We start from the raw sequence: 19618 nt of genomic DNA on the forward strand, positions 1-19618 counted from the left end.
CGCTAACATGTTCGTAGCAAATGAGGATTTCCATTGGTATATTTCGTTCAAACCAATTAACGTATTAATATTTTCTACAAACAGTTTACTATATTGCACTCGAAGTATGAACAATAACTAGCGCTACGAACTAGATTTACAGTTTCGTGGGACGGCCTGACTATAGTGAGCCTTGACCATGTCCATTGGTATACTCCAACGTGGGAACAAAATGCTTATATCTTTTCATCCAATCCGGTTACTTGTTTGAATATTATTTTCCGCATAAATAGGTAGGTAATAATGTGAAAGCTGTCCCTAATCAACGATGTTAAAGAAAACCTTCTTGTATGCAAATTCGTGAATTGTTTTGTGTAGAAAAACCACAGAAGGCTCCATCTGGAAGAAGACTAATAATCATTGCTATTATTTTTTTCATTTTACGATAGACGTGTATCTACTTACCCATTTAATTATTAGTACTTACCTCTATTATTCGAATTGTTAATCATTTGATTCAGTATATTGTTAAAGATTTCTCTCCTTACAAAAAAAATGTTGAAAACTGAATGACAAAAATACAATTAAGATGTTTTACATATTTTGCAAAGTCCTATAAATATTTAACAAATAAGGAAAGCTCTAGTTTAAATTGGTATACCAATTAATATAAATAAGCGGTATTTACGTTAATTTATACCAGATAACTATGCAAATGTATTCAAATTTATTAAGTCGGATTTAGTCTCGAATAAAAATGAAGTTGTTCAACTGAAATCCTACATCGGTAAATATATTACAGATATTAATTAGTTCCCTAAATTTAAGCAACCGTAATATATTTTCACGACAATAGCGTGTCGTGCTTAGTAATGAAATGGAGTAAAATTGTTATTAGCATTGACACTGAATTAAAGATGTTCTATATACAATATCAAATAGAATAGTTCAAATAAATATATAGTATGCCTCTTTTGCACACACTCTTTCTCCAGAACAAGATTCGTTAATATTGCATTTAGTATTTTAGTCATAAATTTATTCCTCCAAACATAAACCACTATATTATAAAACATTAATAGATTATTAGAATTTTATATAATACATTTGGAGTGTATCCTATTTCATGAGATATATTAATAATATACTAATAATAAATAACAATGGGTATTAATAATCCATAACTGGTAAAGGTCAAACTTTAAGAAAGTTATATTAATTAAACAAATATTTTTACATGTATTTACCATTAATAAGTGCGCATAGTCCCTGAAGATGCCGAAAGGCGAAACCCAGGTCACAAAAAACGACTCAAATGAAGTACGAAACCTAAATCCATTAGAATATTGTGTACTATACTAAATCTAAAATTATTATTAATTTTAGTTTCTAAATTATTTATAAAATGATAATCTATTTGTCCTAAAGACAACCGTTGGACAAATTTTGTCATCCAGTGGTATCCAATAGGTACAAAACATCCGCAAGGTAGTGCTAGAGGTCACTGGATCGATCGAATGATAAAATTCTGCGGAAGTACGTGGCCACGCAACGCACAGGAGAGAAGTGGAATCAGCTTGGAGAGGCCTTCATCCAGCAGTGGATAGATTCAGGCTGATGATGATGATGATAAATCTATTTGTGAAGACCATTATTTGTGTTCGTCTATGAAGCAATGACACGTTATGATAAAAATATAGAAACTATTTTATATTATTGATTTAGGACATAGTGATGCAGGGGCGAGAAGTGCACGCAAGTTGCATCCGTGGGACATTGCGTGTGCGCAGATGAATGCAGTTTTAATGCAGTTGATGCATCCCACCGCCAATTATACTGACATCTCTAAAACACTGTGTTTAAATTCAATTTGAGCACTTTAGGAACGCAAAACGCTTGGCTCGTTAATGGTGTGACCATGATACCCACCAATAATAATAATAATATTATATTATCGTGATTGATTCTGCAAAATAGTTTTAATATTTTTTTCACTCTATGTTTAGAGGGAGTGTATGGAAGTAAAGGTTTACGTTTTTACTATGACTGGATTTATCCAAACAGTCAATTATAGCTATGGTTTGGTAACATACATGTCAGTGGCGGAGGGTGGGAGTAGGCTGTGGTGATATGACCACATAGCACATCGTAGACTCTGTAAATATGACGTATGCCTTTCCCAGAGGAGTTTCAGTTAATGTTCATACATTAGGCTGAAACGGAGGATGTGGCGTGGATTTAATTATTGCTGTATTTTTTTGTTTTTCTATCGCGATAGTTCATTGTAAGTTAAGTTAGCAACCCAACAATCTATAATAAAGTTGAAATAATTAATTTATACCTATAATACATTTGTCTTAAATTATCTGTAACGCTTGATAGCGAACATATGAAAATATGCAAGAGAGAGCAATACAGAGAGAAGACGTATTAAGTATTAATTCCCCTATAAATGCAAATTCTAAATTTAAAATATCGTTTATTTTAATCAGATCGTAAAATAGAACAAATCATACTCTCACAATAGTTTGACAGATGCTTACAGTACGGCAATAGCATAACGAGTGATTAAAATATATAGAAATTCGTGTGCTATCCTAGAGATTTATGACAGGATGCTGTAACCTACCGTAACCTTCGACAACATACACAATCAATAAAAATAGAAACATTATGGATGAGGAAGAATCATCAGCTAAGCGTCGCCGATTTACAAATTAACAAGTTCAGCGATGTCTCACCAAAGTTAGGAGACTCTACAAGCAGCAGCTCACAGACAAATAATTGGGTTTGAAACACCACACCAATAACAGTAAGACAGAAAATACACGTAAACTTATGCGTGAGAGGAAGAAAGGGAAAAGACGTAAGAGAATGGCCACCGGTGGTATTGTCACCTATTAATATTTGATAGTAATTAAATAACGTTATTAATATGTTTGTATGATCCATCCAAGTGTTTAAAATTGAATTGGAAATGTACATTTAATTGTAACCTAATAAAAACTGCCATCCCACAAAAATAGCAAAGAAATTTTGGTGCAACTGGCTATTAGGCGTGTATTGTAAAACATGCAAAAAAATCTTAACTGAACTAATGCCTCGCCCCATCACAATACAATCATGTAAGTATTTCAGACAAACTTCGGGAATTTTGTTGCCGTATAAAATATAACGTATGTCGTATACCTTCATCAGGTGTCAACTGCAGAAAGACTAATTAATTATCTTACCATAAAAAATATAGCAGAAAATATAAAAACTCATTTAATGATAGCTCAATTCATTTGATGATATGGTCTAAGTATGTAGAAGGTTATCTCATGTTTATTGTTTTTAATTAAAGAAGACATCGAAGAGGTTCAAAATACTCGTTCCCGGAAAATTTTATCGTAAACGGGTGACCGTATATTGAGATCAAAATGTAAATATAGGTAACAAAATATGTAATAAAAACCACCGGAATACGAATATCAAGCATGGCCCCCACAATGGGGGCTGACAGAGCTCCGGCGTGGCAAGTCGATCAGTTAAGTGGGATAAACACACCACAAATTTACTCTAATAGTAAAAAAGTCATTTGGCGAGTAAAACCTTATTTAAAATTATTTTTAGTGTTTTCTGACTAATAAAAATGACTATTTGTCCAATACGTCGAAGGGTTGTATGTTACTTGGCTATCACAAAAGGTGTCGCGATCAATGCTTCATAATATTATTCCAAGTGCCGACAATTATGCAAGTAGATTTATTTAAAAATTCCAAAAATCACTAAAAATACATGGTATATTCTTTATTTTACACGTAACCCTGGAGTTCCACGAAATACTATTTGTGGAACACTGCTGTAGAACATTACACTGCCCTTAACCTTAGCGATAGGTTGGGGTACTTGCCATACACCGTGACATGGGTGCCCGCTTAAAGTTGTGGGGGCCATGCTCGTAAGTATCAAGTTGTACCTTTTAAATATCTGACAGTAATGACTGCTTTATAATCAGATATGAAATTTGTACGAATCATGTTCTTATTAAATATAAAATATTCCTGTCTACAAATAAGTACACCTAAAAGGTGTTTAGCATACATACAGCTTACATCATGGTAAAATACTCTGCGAATATCGAGTCATTTTGGACATATTATTCTGATAAAATATCTTACGGCAAATTATATACTACGGCGTGCATTATACATAATATTAACAGTTAATGAATGGTGTATGTTCATATTTTTAGTCTCTTCTGTTTGTACACCATCTTGATAGTAATTTATGATAAGGCTTAACATCGTCATAATAGTAGAAAATTTGTCTATATTTTTTAAAATTTAATTGTGCAGTGCTACTAAGCTTCGTCTAATAAAACATCTAACATGAATACACAGCTGAAACATAAATATTTCCCGATGATCAAAAAGAGTCCGCTAGTAAGTAACCTATATAGATTTACTGTGGAAGTTAGTTTTTGGATTTCGAGTAGCACGCGGCATGTATGCGAACTAATCGTATGGCTAAAATCTAAACCTAACCAATATGACTTACCGCCATCTATTAGATCTTCCCAACCTGGTGTACTTAAATTCAAACGAATTTATGACATTGAAACGTAAAATAATTCATAAATATTTAGTCTTGTAGTCAGTAGTTCAGAATCATTTAAGAAAAAGCCGTCTCTCTGTACACCATTTAACTAATTTATAACGTATCAGAATTTAACCTCGGAGTCATAAATGTAACTAAATATAACTGACTTACACGATCATTATAATCATTCATTTGGGCATCGCGTGCTCTATCGGCAATTGGTCATTATTCATTCCCAGCTCAATAAAGTATTTAATAAAATGCCAAAAGATCCGACCGCGTCGTCGCAGATGCTTTGGGATTCAAATAATATATCACTGTATTCTCTTATACACAAAGCCAGAGGTCGCCAACTATCTGTTGCTGTGATCTACTTATTGCAACAAAATATAGCCGCGACATATCTTCCAAATTCGCATACCAAATTAGCAATGAACGTATTGATATGGAGTATCGATAGAATGTGTTATTTTATGTCTTTTAATGACGATTGGATGTTAGCATTTAAATGAGACAAAACGTCATTAAAATAGTTTCCCTTTATCGTCGCGTGTAAGCATTTTGCACAGTAGAATAATACTTTAATAATGAGTACAATGGCTGCCCAAAAAATAGCAAAACGTAAGAAATCGATGTGGTATTTCATTGTTATAGCAAAATACAAGTATTATTTAATTTAATAAACAACTTTTTTCAACAACATTCTATATTATATTGAACATAGACAATTTGAGAACATCTCATGCATATACCTTTCATATAGATGTCTTTCTGGTGGGTATATGCATGAGAAGGTTTCAAAATATGTATGTTCTAGGATTGCAATAGAAAAGGACATTCCTGGCTTAAAGTGTCAAAAGTGCAAAAATAATGATTTTACGCGGCTTATTGTTTTATTTTCACTCAACAAATAACACGTCCTTCTAGTTAAATTCATATTCAGAAAGGATTCAACATCTCCGTGACAATTTATTCAATTCCTTGTTAGTGTGTCAATATATTTTATTGAAAGACATGCCCATATTTAATGTGTTCATTCAAAAAATTCAGCGTAAATGCCATATTTCACGAATCCTGAATAAAAGAGTATTAAATTTATTAATGGCTTAGGTGTTGATTTTATAATTTATGACTTTTTGGAGGTCAAATATAATCACTAAAGTCGTAGATTTTATGTTATATTCATGCAGATTAGTTAAATATTTATATTTTACAATGCATTTTTTAAATATGGATATCACTCAGAATCATGAATAGCGATTTAAACACGAATATAAATCTTTCAAACACCTATAATGGAATTTTCATTCTATACGGAATGGCAGAATTGAATAATATTAATATTATAATAAAAACAAAGTAATTAAACTAGTTCTAAAATAACTAATCAATTCGAGATTAATGAAATAAAATACATAATATTTTCTTTCCACCACTAGTCATTTCTTCACACCCTTCCTTTCGGACGTAAGTATATCGTGATATTATGAGAAACACCCTGAAAATTTGTTCTGGGCGCATTCCAGAAAAAATAGATTGAGGCCCTGCAGAGCTATTCTAACTAGTTAATAAGATAACATGTTTCGCATATTTTGCTTGACCTGAAATATCACGGATATCACTCGGGTCATATCCCATACCTTGGATAGCTGCCGTAGCGGCAGAATGTCATCAATGGGAATTTAGAGCATAAATCGACGATTCAATGCAATAACGTCATCGTAGGTATCGTGACAATGCATTCATTAAACGAAGTTGCGATTTTATATGACAGATCACAGCACTGTCGTGTCGCGGGAACGTTCTGCGATTTGAATCTGACATGGGCTGATTTTAAAGAAAATACCGAAGATATTGATTTTTCCCACTCAATATCGACGTTTCGGCTTAAATATGTTCAATAAGCATGTCACTCATCATGTTAAATGTGCCGAAATTCCTTCGTTGCAAAGTTTATATCATTTTTTGCAGTTCGACGTTTAACATAGGGGCAGATTGGCAATGCGCGGAGGTGACATTTATTTTTTATAACTTTTATTATAACTATCTTATTACTCGATGGACAACGTTAAAACTTTGGGGAATATGTAAATATGCATTGTCTGAAACATATCTACAATGCGGCTGCACGCAATGAATTTTTAAAAATCGGCGGTCACAGTTAGAGTTCCGTAAACAACGCGACCGAATTATGCCAAATTATCAGCTATGTTTCGCATTAATCATTTCAAAATCATACGTATATTTAAAATGTGTACTGAAGAGAGCTAGCCGCCTACCTAGCCGGCTGGCTTTATATTTTAGTAAATGATTTTTTTTAAATCGGGTAATTTAATACTTAATTATAAATAATGAATAATTATTATTAACGTGACAAATTTTAACTTAAAAATGAACTAATAGTCTTATACAGTAGAGAAGATTTCTACGTTACTGTTGGAGCATTATTGTTACTTCAACTTTTCATTAATAATAATTTACTGGAAGTATTTGGCAAAAGTGTTACCCTATTAAAAATAATTTGTACAATCTCGATGATTTCAGTAGGAAGTGAGCGTTGTTTCTCAACTTTAGAAAAGGTTAAGTCATTTTTGAGAAATACAATGACTCAAGACAGGCTAAATGCTCTTGCGATGTTAAGTATAGAAAAACAATTGATATCGTCAACACCAGACTTTAATGTTCGTGTTATCGACGTGTTTTCAAAATCGATGGAAGATGGGGACTTCTTGCATAAATAGGTGAGTTTTTTTTGCACTCCCTCATATTCTTGTCACCGGCCGCCACTGTTTACAAGAGAGCCAGAAATCGTTATTTTAGATTCTTGTGACTCAACAAGGGAAATTTTTATTTCAAACCTAATGTTCATATTTTATAATTTATTATGTATTGTACATTTATCATGCTTATGATGATGTTAAAAATAGGAATAGTTTAAAAACATATATGAAAACAAGGGTAACTTATATAGTTAACGTTAAACTTTGCTGACGATTTAAGAAGAAATTAGAAAAGATTGACATAACGTTGTTTGACTATCATGTAGCCGGAAATGTAAAATAACGTTATCTCAAAAAAAAAAAAACAGTTTTTTGTAGATACCTAACGTTGTTTGACTTTAAGCAATCGAATTTATAATACATATTCAAATAGTATTTCTTTCTCCTGCTTAAACCATGTGAAAGAAGAAAATAACAGTACTTTCTAGATTTATTAAAAACATATTATTCGTAAAATACAAGTCAAAATTTATTTGCTGTGATCAGTGGAGTTCCTAGGTTAAGTACCGATATGAAAAATACCAAAAATACTAATCCCTACAATGTTTACTAATTTTTTTTTTAATCTATTATAGAATGCTGTGAAGAATTTTAAAAATCAAAAGAAAAACTCACATATGGTCTCTACACTTATATGAGTTAAGTTTCATCATGAAATCAGGGGAATGGAACAACTGAGTGCCAGGACAATTGGGCGCCGTAATGTCGAATGAAATAAATAGACGTTCGTTAACCATTGTATACAGAAACTAGACAAGAAATTTTAATCAGTTTCTATATACTACTTAGTAGTTTTAATTCATTTTGCTCTTAACATAATGTTTTTTATTGCGGCTTGAGAATAATTATCATGCCTGAGGCTTTATATAAAAAAATAAAATAACTCTTTTTTCGTTGGAACTTAAACATAATGCACAATTCATTATTTACGTGTGCATATTTAAATTTTCAGCAAATATTAAATATATATTTAAAAAGTCTTAAAATTTTTCGAATTTCATTCTATTGCGTGGCGCCCAGTTGTTCCGGCGCCGAATCGTCCTAACCCCTCCTCCATTCCATTAGATGTATGTCACTGCATATTGTACTAATATTCTATCATCTATTCATGGTAGAACTATATCAGTATATATTTATGACTGTTAACTGTTAGTTATGACTGTGTTGGTTTCAATTTCATTATCGTGTTGAATAATTCTCCCTGTGAAGTTGTGGCGTAAACGATTTGTTAATTTGGTTATTCTGATTCTTTTCAGCTATCCTCCAACGGAGTACAGTGAACTTGGGGCAGATCAAGATCCAGGGCGTGGCCACCTGCCTATTCCTCTGCATGGACGCCTGCGGACTTCCTTACAGCTCTGTATGTACGATCACTTACCTTATAATTTACTACTCTTAATCATTATTTTATAAATTCAAATCGAAACAAAGCAAATTATTACATGTATAGTTAGATTTTCATTTGAACCAGCTAATTAATCATCTGCAGTATTAAAATAAGTCATCATTACTATTGTAATGAACAATTATAAATGTAATGTAGAAAGTTCAGTTCATAGACTATAGATACATCGTTCAGTTGCTTGAAACCCCCATAATTATCAAGCATTTATTATTTGGTTGCCTAGTTTTAAAAAAAAAAAATGAAAACGTTTTACTATGTGGTTTCAAAATAAAGTTTTTATTAATTTCAGAATTTTTAAGTTCATTGACGATTTTGATAATTAATTGTTTTAAGCTTTATTCGTAGTAAATAACATAAAATTTATAGAAAAAGCAAAATAATTATTTTAAAACCATTAATGGAATTATTTTCTCAATTTTGAGACACAGCTTAAGGCTACACTTTGCTGGGGCACGGTCTAAAACTATCGTGATTACGCGACGCGAAGATTGTGCAAATGACGCGTGCAGAACAAAACATAATTTGTCATAAAAAAGTCGACGTGCGTCCATTTAATGTTATGTTTATTGTTCTATTACTAATAATAATAATATGTCCAATGACACGTTTTCGTTTTCAAATAAATGGGTAACGTTTTTTAGTCATCTTTACACGATTTAAGAATTAATTCCCCCGTCGTCATCACAAAACAAATTGACGTGTTCACAGCTCGACGTTCGCTCTCCGATTGCCAGCGAGTCCAAAATTTCATCGCACCTATAGTTGAAAATTATTTGCCGTTTCACTGAAGTACCGTCTTAATAATCAGTCCAGTTATTTCACACCAAACGTTGGGCTCGAGTGTGGTCGGGTGGTTTACTTTGGATCACATAACAGATAATAAATAGAATTCCGATAGGCATATTTTCTGATTGCCAGCCAGTCCGAAATTTCGTCGCACCTATAGTTGAAAATTATTTGGCGTTTCACTGAAGTACCGTCTTAAAGTTTTTGACTAAATGATTTCAAACACAGCAAAATATGTAGTGGGTACCTACTAATTCCACTAAGTTAACGTAATGTCACTAGACTTTGATGAGCAGATTGCTGATAGTCCAATGAAGATCCTATCAAATTATTAATTAGATCAGTCCAAGGTACAGCTATTCTTGCACATCCAATTTTACCGTTTACGCTGTTCATCATGACCAGACTCTCAGAGCGGAATGCACAATCTAAGATTTCGATCCTAAAGATAAGTCGCCGAAAAGCATGACTTAACTATAGACAATCCTGAGTATAGAGTTAAGGAATCCTTAACCATAGACTACTTTTGTTATGAACACGCCCCCTTCTGTATCACCATTTACCACTGACAGCTACTGTCAAATTAAATTCGCATGTCTATAAAACAGTCAATACACTCAAATTCATTTAACAATGTATCTCAATATGGATATTGATAGTGTTAATTCGTTTGGCATGTACTTGCAGAATATTATTTTACTTTTATACGCCAGCCCGCAGAAATACAAAATGCCAGGTGAAGAATGACACTTGACGCTAGTGTTACCATGTTAAAAAAATATCTTGCGGTGCCTGTGGAATCACGTATAATGACTTATAACGGAAACATAAGAGTATTATAATTAAATATTAATATATATTTATAGTTATTGCATTTATAAAATGCAGTTGTCATATTTTTGTCATCGTTTAACAATTATAAAATAATTTACCTAAACTATAGGAAAGAGAATTTTTAAATATGGTATTATTTTCAATATAAATGATCTTAACTAAGGACAATGTTTCTGCATAGTGTTTTCTGCTAAGGAAATTTTAGGTATGACAAATGTTTCTGCATTCCGCTCTCATAGTCTAAGGCCCGTTTTAGACGTGACATCGGTGTCGCGCACGATGTAATATAGGAGGCCTTTGTATTATGTATATGAACGCCCCAAAGCTAATTAGTCAATGCATAAGTTCGCGTTATAAATTAGAACATATAACTGGCTGCGGTAATAAAAACAAGTGTATCGGCTTGAGAATGTAGCGGCCGATGGAAAAGTGTACTGAACACGGTTGACTCATTAGCTCTGGGGCGTTCATAAATATAATACAAATGGCCCTTTATTCGAATACAAAGCCCTCCTATATTATATCGAGCGCGACACCGGTGTCCCGTCTGAAACGGGTCTAAGCTCTATGTTAATCTATCACACTTCCCTCCGAAATAAATTGTCAAAGAACTATTGAATTCGGCCATGATATTATTGACTTTCCGCAAAAGATTAACGGTGAACATTGTTAATTAAATTAATATGGTGAATCGAACACATACGACTCTCATCAAAATAGATAATGGTCTTAATACATTTTGAAACCAGAATAAATCTTAAATGAATAATTATTATTGTCTTAAAGCAGGGGAGGGCAAACTGCGGCCCGCGGGCCGCATGTGGCCCGCCGGGTATTTTTTTGCGGCCCGCCATCATTAATTGTACTTCTGATTACGAATAACTTTTTTTATATATTTCTTAAAAAATATTGACAATAGATTAAAATTTGAAGAATTTGTTGTTTCGTTAATGTATTATCTCAGTACGTCTTCCTTGCGTCTCGTCTCACACTATGTAACCACTATTTTCTATGTTGAACATCGTGACACATTTAAATACTTTTAACTCTGCGTTGCAAAAAAAATATTTGCCCACGATATGGTGAAGAGTTTGAATGGATTTCAATTAAAACTCAAGTTGTTCCTTCGACAAATATCGAATAAGAACGTGGACCACTTTCCAACTTTGAAGTTGCTGAATATACCAGAATATAAATTTGAAGAATATGGTAAAATTATTAAAGCTCTGAATGACGATTTTTTACAAAGATTTGGTGATTTCCGAAAAATTGAGACAAGTTTAGCAACAGTACGCGATCCATTTTCAATAGATATTGATAGTGTACTGACAGAGCTACTACAACTTGAGATTATTGGTCTGCAGTGTGACACTGATTTAAGAGAATTGCATCGTCGTGAAGATATATCCAAATTTTACAATGCCCTTAATTCAGACAAATTCGAACAACTTAAAGATTATGCAAGAAAAATGTTCGTTCTTTTTGGATCAACCTATATATGTGAACAAACATTTTCGATCATGAACCTCAATAAAAATTCTTTACGATCAAATATCTCCGATGCCCATTTACAAGCAGTTTTGAAAATATCAACCACAAAATCAACACCTAAATTTGAAAAAATGTACAACACTTTCATTCTTCTCATTAATTTTTTTGTAATGTTTATTTTTCGTGATAATAAATAGTGTATATCTAAAAATGGTATTTTACTTGCGGCCCGCCGCTCATTTTGAATTCTTGAATTTGGCCCTCCATCCAAAAAGTTTGCCCGCCCCTGTCTTAAAGCAATTGAGTACCTTGGTATCAAAGTGGGACATAAGCCACACTCCACTAAATTCATGTTTTTGTTGATTCTGGTAGTGTTAGTGATGCTCTTTCCAACAATGCCTTCGACAGTATCAAAAACGGTCGTTTTCATGGAGATTTTTGTGTTTAAAGTTCGTGTATAATATCAAAAACGGACACTTGACTTATATGCGCGCGCAGGTAAGGGCCAGCCAATCACTGAGCAGGAATCTTCTCAGACTGTCATGGCTGCCGGGATTTCGGCACTCTGATAACATTATTCTAAAATAGAGGTTCTCTGTCAGTTTTTTTCAAAATAAGTGCATTTATAATAGTTTTCAAGAAAAAGTATAATATTTAATGAACTGAAATGGACTCAAGGAATGCTAGAAAACGTGTAGCTAAGCCCAATGAGTGGAAAAGGGCCAAAGAAAAGACTTTAAAGTAAGTACTATCAGAATACTACTACAAAACTTTTTCGATCACAATGCATCTTTTTTAAATGCGATTTATTGTTAAAATATGATGTGCTCAAGCATAATTTTATGTTTTTATAAGAATAATAATATTTAAATATTAACCTTTGCGCATTTTCACTCGTTATTTACGAGTATTTTTCATTGTTAACGCATTTACACATACGCTATTACCTCCATGTCATTACTATGGTCACGGAAAGGGTGGTTCAAGAACAAAATGTTTTTTCAAACCGTGGTTTCTAAGTTGAATAAAACACTAAAATATATTATTTTTTCCAGATATTCTGCAAAAGGCGTGCCTTCCTTTCCTAAATGCGGCCATCGTCGTGGTCTTCAATGCAGATTATTGACAATGGAAGACATAAGGAAGTTTCACGAATCGTTTTATTCTGCACCAGCTAAAGACAAGCAGGATTCTTTTATTTTGAAATACTGTAGGACTCTCGTACCAAAAAGACGCCGTCAAAAAGTTTTTATAAAACAAAAAATGGCTACATTTCATTACAGCATTATAAACACTGCTGGGAATTGTCTTCCCGTATGCAGGGCCACGTTTTTATCAACATTAAATATAACAAAACATAGAGTTATCGGAGTCTTCCAACGGTTTAAAAAAAATAACATGTTAGTACCCATTGAAACAAGGGGTGGATCAAGAAAGGATAAACTTTTTGAAAACAAGATGAATTCTGTCATCGATTTCACCAAATGTCTCAAGGGAATCGAGTCACATTATAAACGAGACCGAAGTACAAGAATTTACTTAGATTCAGATCTAAGCATTACCAAAATATGGTCAATGTATAATAATAGCGTCACTGATGACTTCAAAGTAAAAATGTCATACTTTCGGATGTTGTTTAATACCCGGTTTAATATGAGTTTTGCAACTCCAAGCACTGATGAATGTAGCACATGTTTGGAATTAAAAGAAAAAGTGAAATTAGAAAAGGATGAAAATGAGAAAAAAGATTTGATATTTAAACTTACTCTACACAAAAAAAAAGCAAACTGTTTTTTCGAATATTTGAAGAAGAAAAACGATGATTGTTTTCTTATGTCCTTCGATTGCCAGAAAAACCTTGTGTTGCCAAAAGTTAGTGACCAGTCCGCCTATTACTCGAGACAATTTTACTGCTTCAATTTAGCAGTCGTATCAGGAACGTCAAAAAATAATTTGTCACCACAAAATGTGTCAATTTATACATGGAATGAAAACCAAGGGAGGAAATCTTCAAATGAAGTAGCATCAATCATTTTCAATGAACTACAATCAAAAGTATTGAACGGATACACAAATGTTCGGTTGGTAGCAGATGGGTGTGCTGGCCAAAATAAAAATTTAACAATAGTAACGATGTGTGCCAAATGGCTTCATAACAATGCTCCTCCATCAATCACTAAGCTAGAGATAATTTTTCCAGTCACTGGACATTCTTTCCTTCCAGCAGATCGGGTATTTGGTCTTATCGAAAGAGACTTAAAGAAAAAGAAAACAATAATACATATTGAAGAATATCATGATGTATTTAAAGCACACGGAACATTGAAAATAATTGGTACAGATTGGAGTCCTCATAATTGGAAAGACGAAGCTAAAATAAACATAAAATCTACAGCACAATTACATTTCAAAATATCTCAATGCAAGAGAATTTTATTCCGCAAAACGAAAAAGAATAATATTGTGGTAAGAGGTGAAATACCTTACAATTGTGACATCGCGAGAGAGAAGCAAATTCTAAAAAAGAATAAAACATACGATGCAGTAAATCCAGCACCGATTCCTATAGGCGTTAAACTGAATGAAAACAAGATAAACGATGTAAATTCTCTACTTTCGAAACATTTTGGACTCGAATGGAAGAATATAGAAACCCTGCATTGGTATAAGAACATAATTGAAACAAATAATAATTTGCCAATCGATGGCCAACAATATACTGAAGATATTCATGCATGTGAATGCTTTGAAGAAGTGAATAATTTAGAAGCTATTGATACACTTGATGGAGATGACGTGGAACTTGCGGGAGTCGAATTATTATCTCCAGAAAATGAATGATTATTAATTTTAAGGCTTTTCATTTATTGTTAAATCCTGTCAATAAAAGAAATTTCAACTATCTTGAAATTTTATTTAAAAAAAATTAAACTTTCTGCGAATTGTTATCTCCAGAAAATGAATAATTATTAATTTTAAGGCATTCCATTTATTGTTAAATCTTCTCAATGAAAGAAATCTGAACTACCTTGAAATTTTATTTAAAAAAATTAAGCTTTCTGCGAATTGTTATCTCCAGAAAATGAATGATTATTAGTTTTAAGGCTTTCCATTTATTGTTAAATCTTTTCAATAAAAGAAATCTGAACTACCTTGAAATTTTATTTAAAAAAATTAAGCTTTCTGCGAATTGTTATCTCCAGAAAATGAATGATTATTAGTTTTAAGGCTTTCCATTTATTGTTAAATCTTTTCAATAAAAGAAATCTGAACTACCTTGAAATTTTATTTTAAAAAAATTTAAATTTTCTGCGAATTGTTACCTATCTCCAGAAAATAAATGATTATTAATTTTAAGGCTTTTCATTTATTGTTAAATTCTGTCAATAAAAGAAATCTGAACTACCTTGCAATTTTATTTAAAAAAATTAAACTTTCTGTCAAAAGCGGACACGTACGGCCGTTTGCGTATCAAACACGGACAAACGCAAAAGTATGTGTCAAAAACGGACGTAAGCAATTTTGAACGATTATATTTGATATTTACAAAATGAATATCTTAGATTTAACTTAATAAATGTGATTCTATACCTCTAAGCATTACTCAAGTATTTTTTTTATATATATTATGTTTCAATATTTATATGAAATGAAAAATCGCCTCTCCTGCAAATTATTGCAGATGGCTCATGTCCCACTTTGATACCAAGGTACTCAATTATTAACAGCTATATCCAACATGGGTGGCATGAACTGTTTATTGGCCGTTGTGCTAATAATGGCCTTATTTGAATTGATATTATATGGATAATTCTATAACTACAATGTTACATTAAACGTATATGAATGTGTGTAAATTCAAATCCGGAAAGCGAACATAAAAAAAATAACAACTTCAAAAAACACTTCTTTGAAATAAAATAAAAACAGTGTAGGTAAATACTGTATACTACATACTACTAATTGAGTGGTTCACAAGCATAGTGAACCAAGTCCATTCTGGTTATTTTTGAGTAAGCTAAGTTCAAACATAATATTTGAGTATTTCTGATTATGTTAGGGTATTATTTCCCTTACATAATTACTTAAATATACTCAAAATAACACTTCAGAATTGCAATCATACCCTTACAGAATTAGACATATTCAAATATTATACTTGAACCTAGCTCACTCAAAAAAAACAGAATGGACTTGGTTCACTATGCTTGTGAACAATGACATTATTAATGGACAACTCACTCAATACAGTAGCCAGCAAGTAAATTCGCGCATAGCGATATTCGCACATGTATAGGTAGACGTCACGCAATTTCCATTATGCGATTCCACGCATCGGGAATTTATAGCTATATCACCTTTATTGTAATAGCGTTAGAACAGTGTTTCTAGTGTCAATGTTCATTTGAGCGAACCCGTTCGAACCGAACCATTCGGCAGACCGACAAAAATCATTGGGAATTTATAGCAATATCACCTTTATTATAATGGCGTTAGAACAGATTATGCCATTCGGCAGACCCGACATAAAAGTGAGTGTCATTTTTTTCCAGATGCTTCGTCCACATTAATGTCATTGCTTGTGAACCACTCAATTGTATGGATACAGTATACAACCATATCCACCTAAGCTCATGTGTAATTTGTATATCAACACTCAACATGATCTATAATATTGATCAGATTATTGACCGCACACGCTATACATCGTGCCGTTGGCTATGGGTGAGATCAGCAGCTCATACTGATACTGAACTACGCCATAATATTATTACAATGAATGAAATAAGATTTTAGCATATTACCTTCGGACCAACAGTATGGCGGAACAGAAGACCAATGCAATATAATAGTAGCATCCAATGGGGATAGTCAAATTAGATACATACTACTTAGCGGCTGCAGATAAATTAATGAAATATAATAATACCATTTCTGGGAATGTGTTTCATGGAAAGGAGATTTATTCGCTTGCAGCACTGGTGAGATACTTATACTTAATCTCAACATCTATGGGTATGCAAATTAGAAGATTAAATCGCTATATTTACTAAAGATAGCTGAGAATAAATAAGAAAATGCAATAGGTAATTAACTTACCCACGATTTCAGACTAAAAAAGGAACAAGGTGGCATTTTAATTTTTTGTTAAAAGTTTTAGTTTTAAGTTTTGATCATAGACATCCCTTCAATAGAGATTTGTAGTATTATTACAGATATCTTACAAAGGTTTGTTGGTCGCTAATTATGAGACGAACATTGTTTTAAGCTCGATAAACTTAAGACAAAAATAGATTTTTAATTTAATCTGTGATGATATAGTCATACTAAAGTCGAACCCCTACTAACAAAAACTCTTGAAAAGCGCTAATTTGAAAAGTGTTAGATATGCAGCGGAGTGGGTACTTATTACCGGATCTGATAACTGAGAGCTTTCTGAACACTTTAACACGCGTTAAAGAAAGCTTTTAATTTTGACTGCTTATCTATGTAAACAGTGTAAAACGAGTATATTCTAAGCTATTAAAGTCTTTTGCATATTAAACATCATAGAAAACCGTGTTATTTTATCGATCGTAAAACTTTTAATAACCGATAACATCTATGCAGTGGTGATCAAGAGATACAGCTAACAAAGTCAAAACAGTGTTTGGGCTTAAACTGTTTTATCATAAAACAAAATATGCCGTCGATACTATCATTTTCCAGGGCTGATATACTGCTGGATGACTACAGTTTAGGCTCGCACACGCGGGGGTCGATTTCGGTTCTGAAAAACAGAAAAATATAAATTATTTAGGTAAATGGAATAATACACGTGACCTCGTGCCTGAGATTTCGATACCTGGATGATTTTCCCGTCAAACAGACTATAAACGGGTTGGCACCACTTTTATCGGAAGACATACAAGGCCTGTAGCCACCAGAAGACCCATGGCACTCATAAATCGGTGTAACTATCTGGGACATCCAATGTTTTTTTTTTTAGAATTATTAATAACCATGTCCTTGCTTTTTCGTACAATCACATACACCCAGGCTTTGAGAAAAACACATAAATACTGTGTGTTCTGACCGGGAATCGAACCCAGGAACTCTCAGGTAGAAGGCAAGCGCCTTACGCACTGCACCACGAGAGCCGCCGACATCCAATGTTTGCTTTAATATTTTAAGTCGGTATATCTAAAAGACAAGTCAGTGCGGTAGATATAGTATCTGGGCATGGGGAATATATCTGGAAAAGTTCAGTATTTTTTCGGATGAAGCGACAAGAAGCTGTATTCGGAGAAATTTGGAAATCAGTGGCACCTGCTAGATTTTATTAACTCAGTCCCCTCCCACCGCCTTCGCAATTGTACTAACGTTGTTAACGTTGTAATGTAACAAATGGTCTTACTATATAAATTTTGGAATATCTGCAGTAGAGATTACTCACTAAGTCAATCAGCTGCACAGTATTAAATGGCCGTCGATGAGTGGTGCTTTTGGATAGTACAATTAATTCGGTTAAAGCCATAAATGTTTATAAATAATACTATAATATTAACGAATATGTCAGTATAATAAGTATATAGCTCTTTAGGATTCCAAAAGTTAAAACTAGCGTCGTAAAACTCATGATTTTTGAAAATATGAAACAACTCTTAAATAAGAATTTTAATTCAATTTTAATCAAATACTGTTAGTCGATAGTTTTAGTTAAACTAAGTACACAAAACTCTTTGTAATGTGAGTATCTACTTATATATTTATAATGCATACCTCGATGTAGGTATTAATACTGTCGAGGTATAGAGGATTTTATATTAATATATAACTCCTAAGATAATCAAATCTGCAGGCCAATATGTAATTATATATTTATTACTTTCATAGTATACAATATTCATTGAATATTTTCTCTGCTCCGATCACACCTGGCATTCACCATAATCCAACATAAACCTGTGACTTTGTGACCTCTTCCTCAATTCCCTATTGATGAGTTTTGATTAATACACAATAAGCTCGGCTGTAAAAGTCTTTCCTCTCTTACAGCAGGTATACAATATTATCTTAACGCCAGAATTTATGTATAGATAACGCTGTTTCGCTGTTTTAACAACTCTTTTGATTCAATGAATTTTAATTAACGACGTAATCAAAGTTTTATAGCTATTTTCAAATCAGTGAATTTCACAATGTCTTTTTTAACAAAATTCCTACACAAGCATATTCAAGAATAATTTTTTTTTAAGCAATAATTATTTTTCTCAATTGATGATTTTTTTATTCAATACATAATTTTTAGGCTAGTTTTAAGAATGTTAAACTCTTATTATTGAAAATATATTTTAAAAACGTCAGAAACATACCTGAATGCTTTTCTAAGTCACATTTTCACTGTTCCTCTGAGTTGTCTAGGAAAATTGAAACACTTTCGATAGCGTAGTAGTTAGAATTAAGCTGACAGTATAAGAGAACTCACGCGGTTTTTCATTTCTGGGGTTTTTCAAAATGATGTATTTTGATTAACTTTGTATTAAAGGAAAAACCTCAAAAACAACATTCCTGTTTAAAAAATCTTGAAAATAATATTACGGAACATGTGCTTTGCCAATGCACCGCATCATATTTTTGATTCTAGATTAGAATCGAGCTTTGATATTAATTGTAACCGCATCAAAGCTCGATTCAATACAAATAAAAAATATGTTTTTACATATTTAATTATATTTTAAATACATATTTTTTTTAATCTATGACTTTTTAATTTCAA

General features: G+C 32.5%; 1 protein-coding gene and 1 long non-coding RNA gene across 2 annotated transcripts in view; both read left to right on the plus strand.

The window, feature by feature from the left end:
• The window catches only part of bnl (fibroblast growth factor branchless), a 263220-nt gene that overhangs the window by 221488 nt on the left and 22114 nt on the right, over positions 1–19618 (plus strand). Inside the window, exon 2 of the mRNA XM_085956344.1 lies at positions 8600–8703. Coding sequence (XP_085812470.1) covers positions 8674–8703 — 30 coding nt within the window. The 5' untranslated portion in view covers positions 8600–8673. The remainder of the gene's footprint in view (positions 1–8599; positions 8704–19618) is intronic.
• Positions 12422–14761, plus strand: LOC147065352 (uncharacterized). The gene is made up of 2 exons (XR_015071773.1): positions 12422–12600; positions 12915–14761. It is a non-coding gene; the product is annotated as an uncharacterized LOC147065352 (long non-coding RNA).

The sequence above is a fragment of the Rhyacophila brunnea genome, unplaced genomic scaffold (genome assembly GCF_057557595.1).
Source record: "Rhyacophila brunnea isolate RB1 unplaced genomic scaffold, BYU_Rbru_1.0 scaffold_6, whole genome shotgun sequence".
NCBI lineage: Eukaryota > Metazoa > Arthropoda > Insecta > Trichoptera > Rhyacophilidae > Rhyacophila > Rhyacophila brunnea.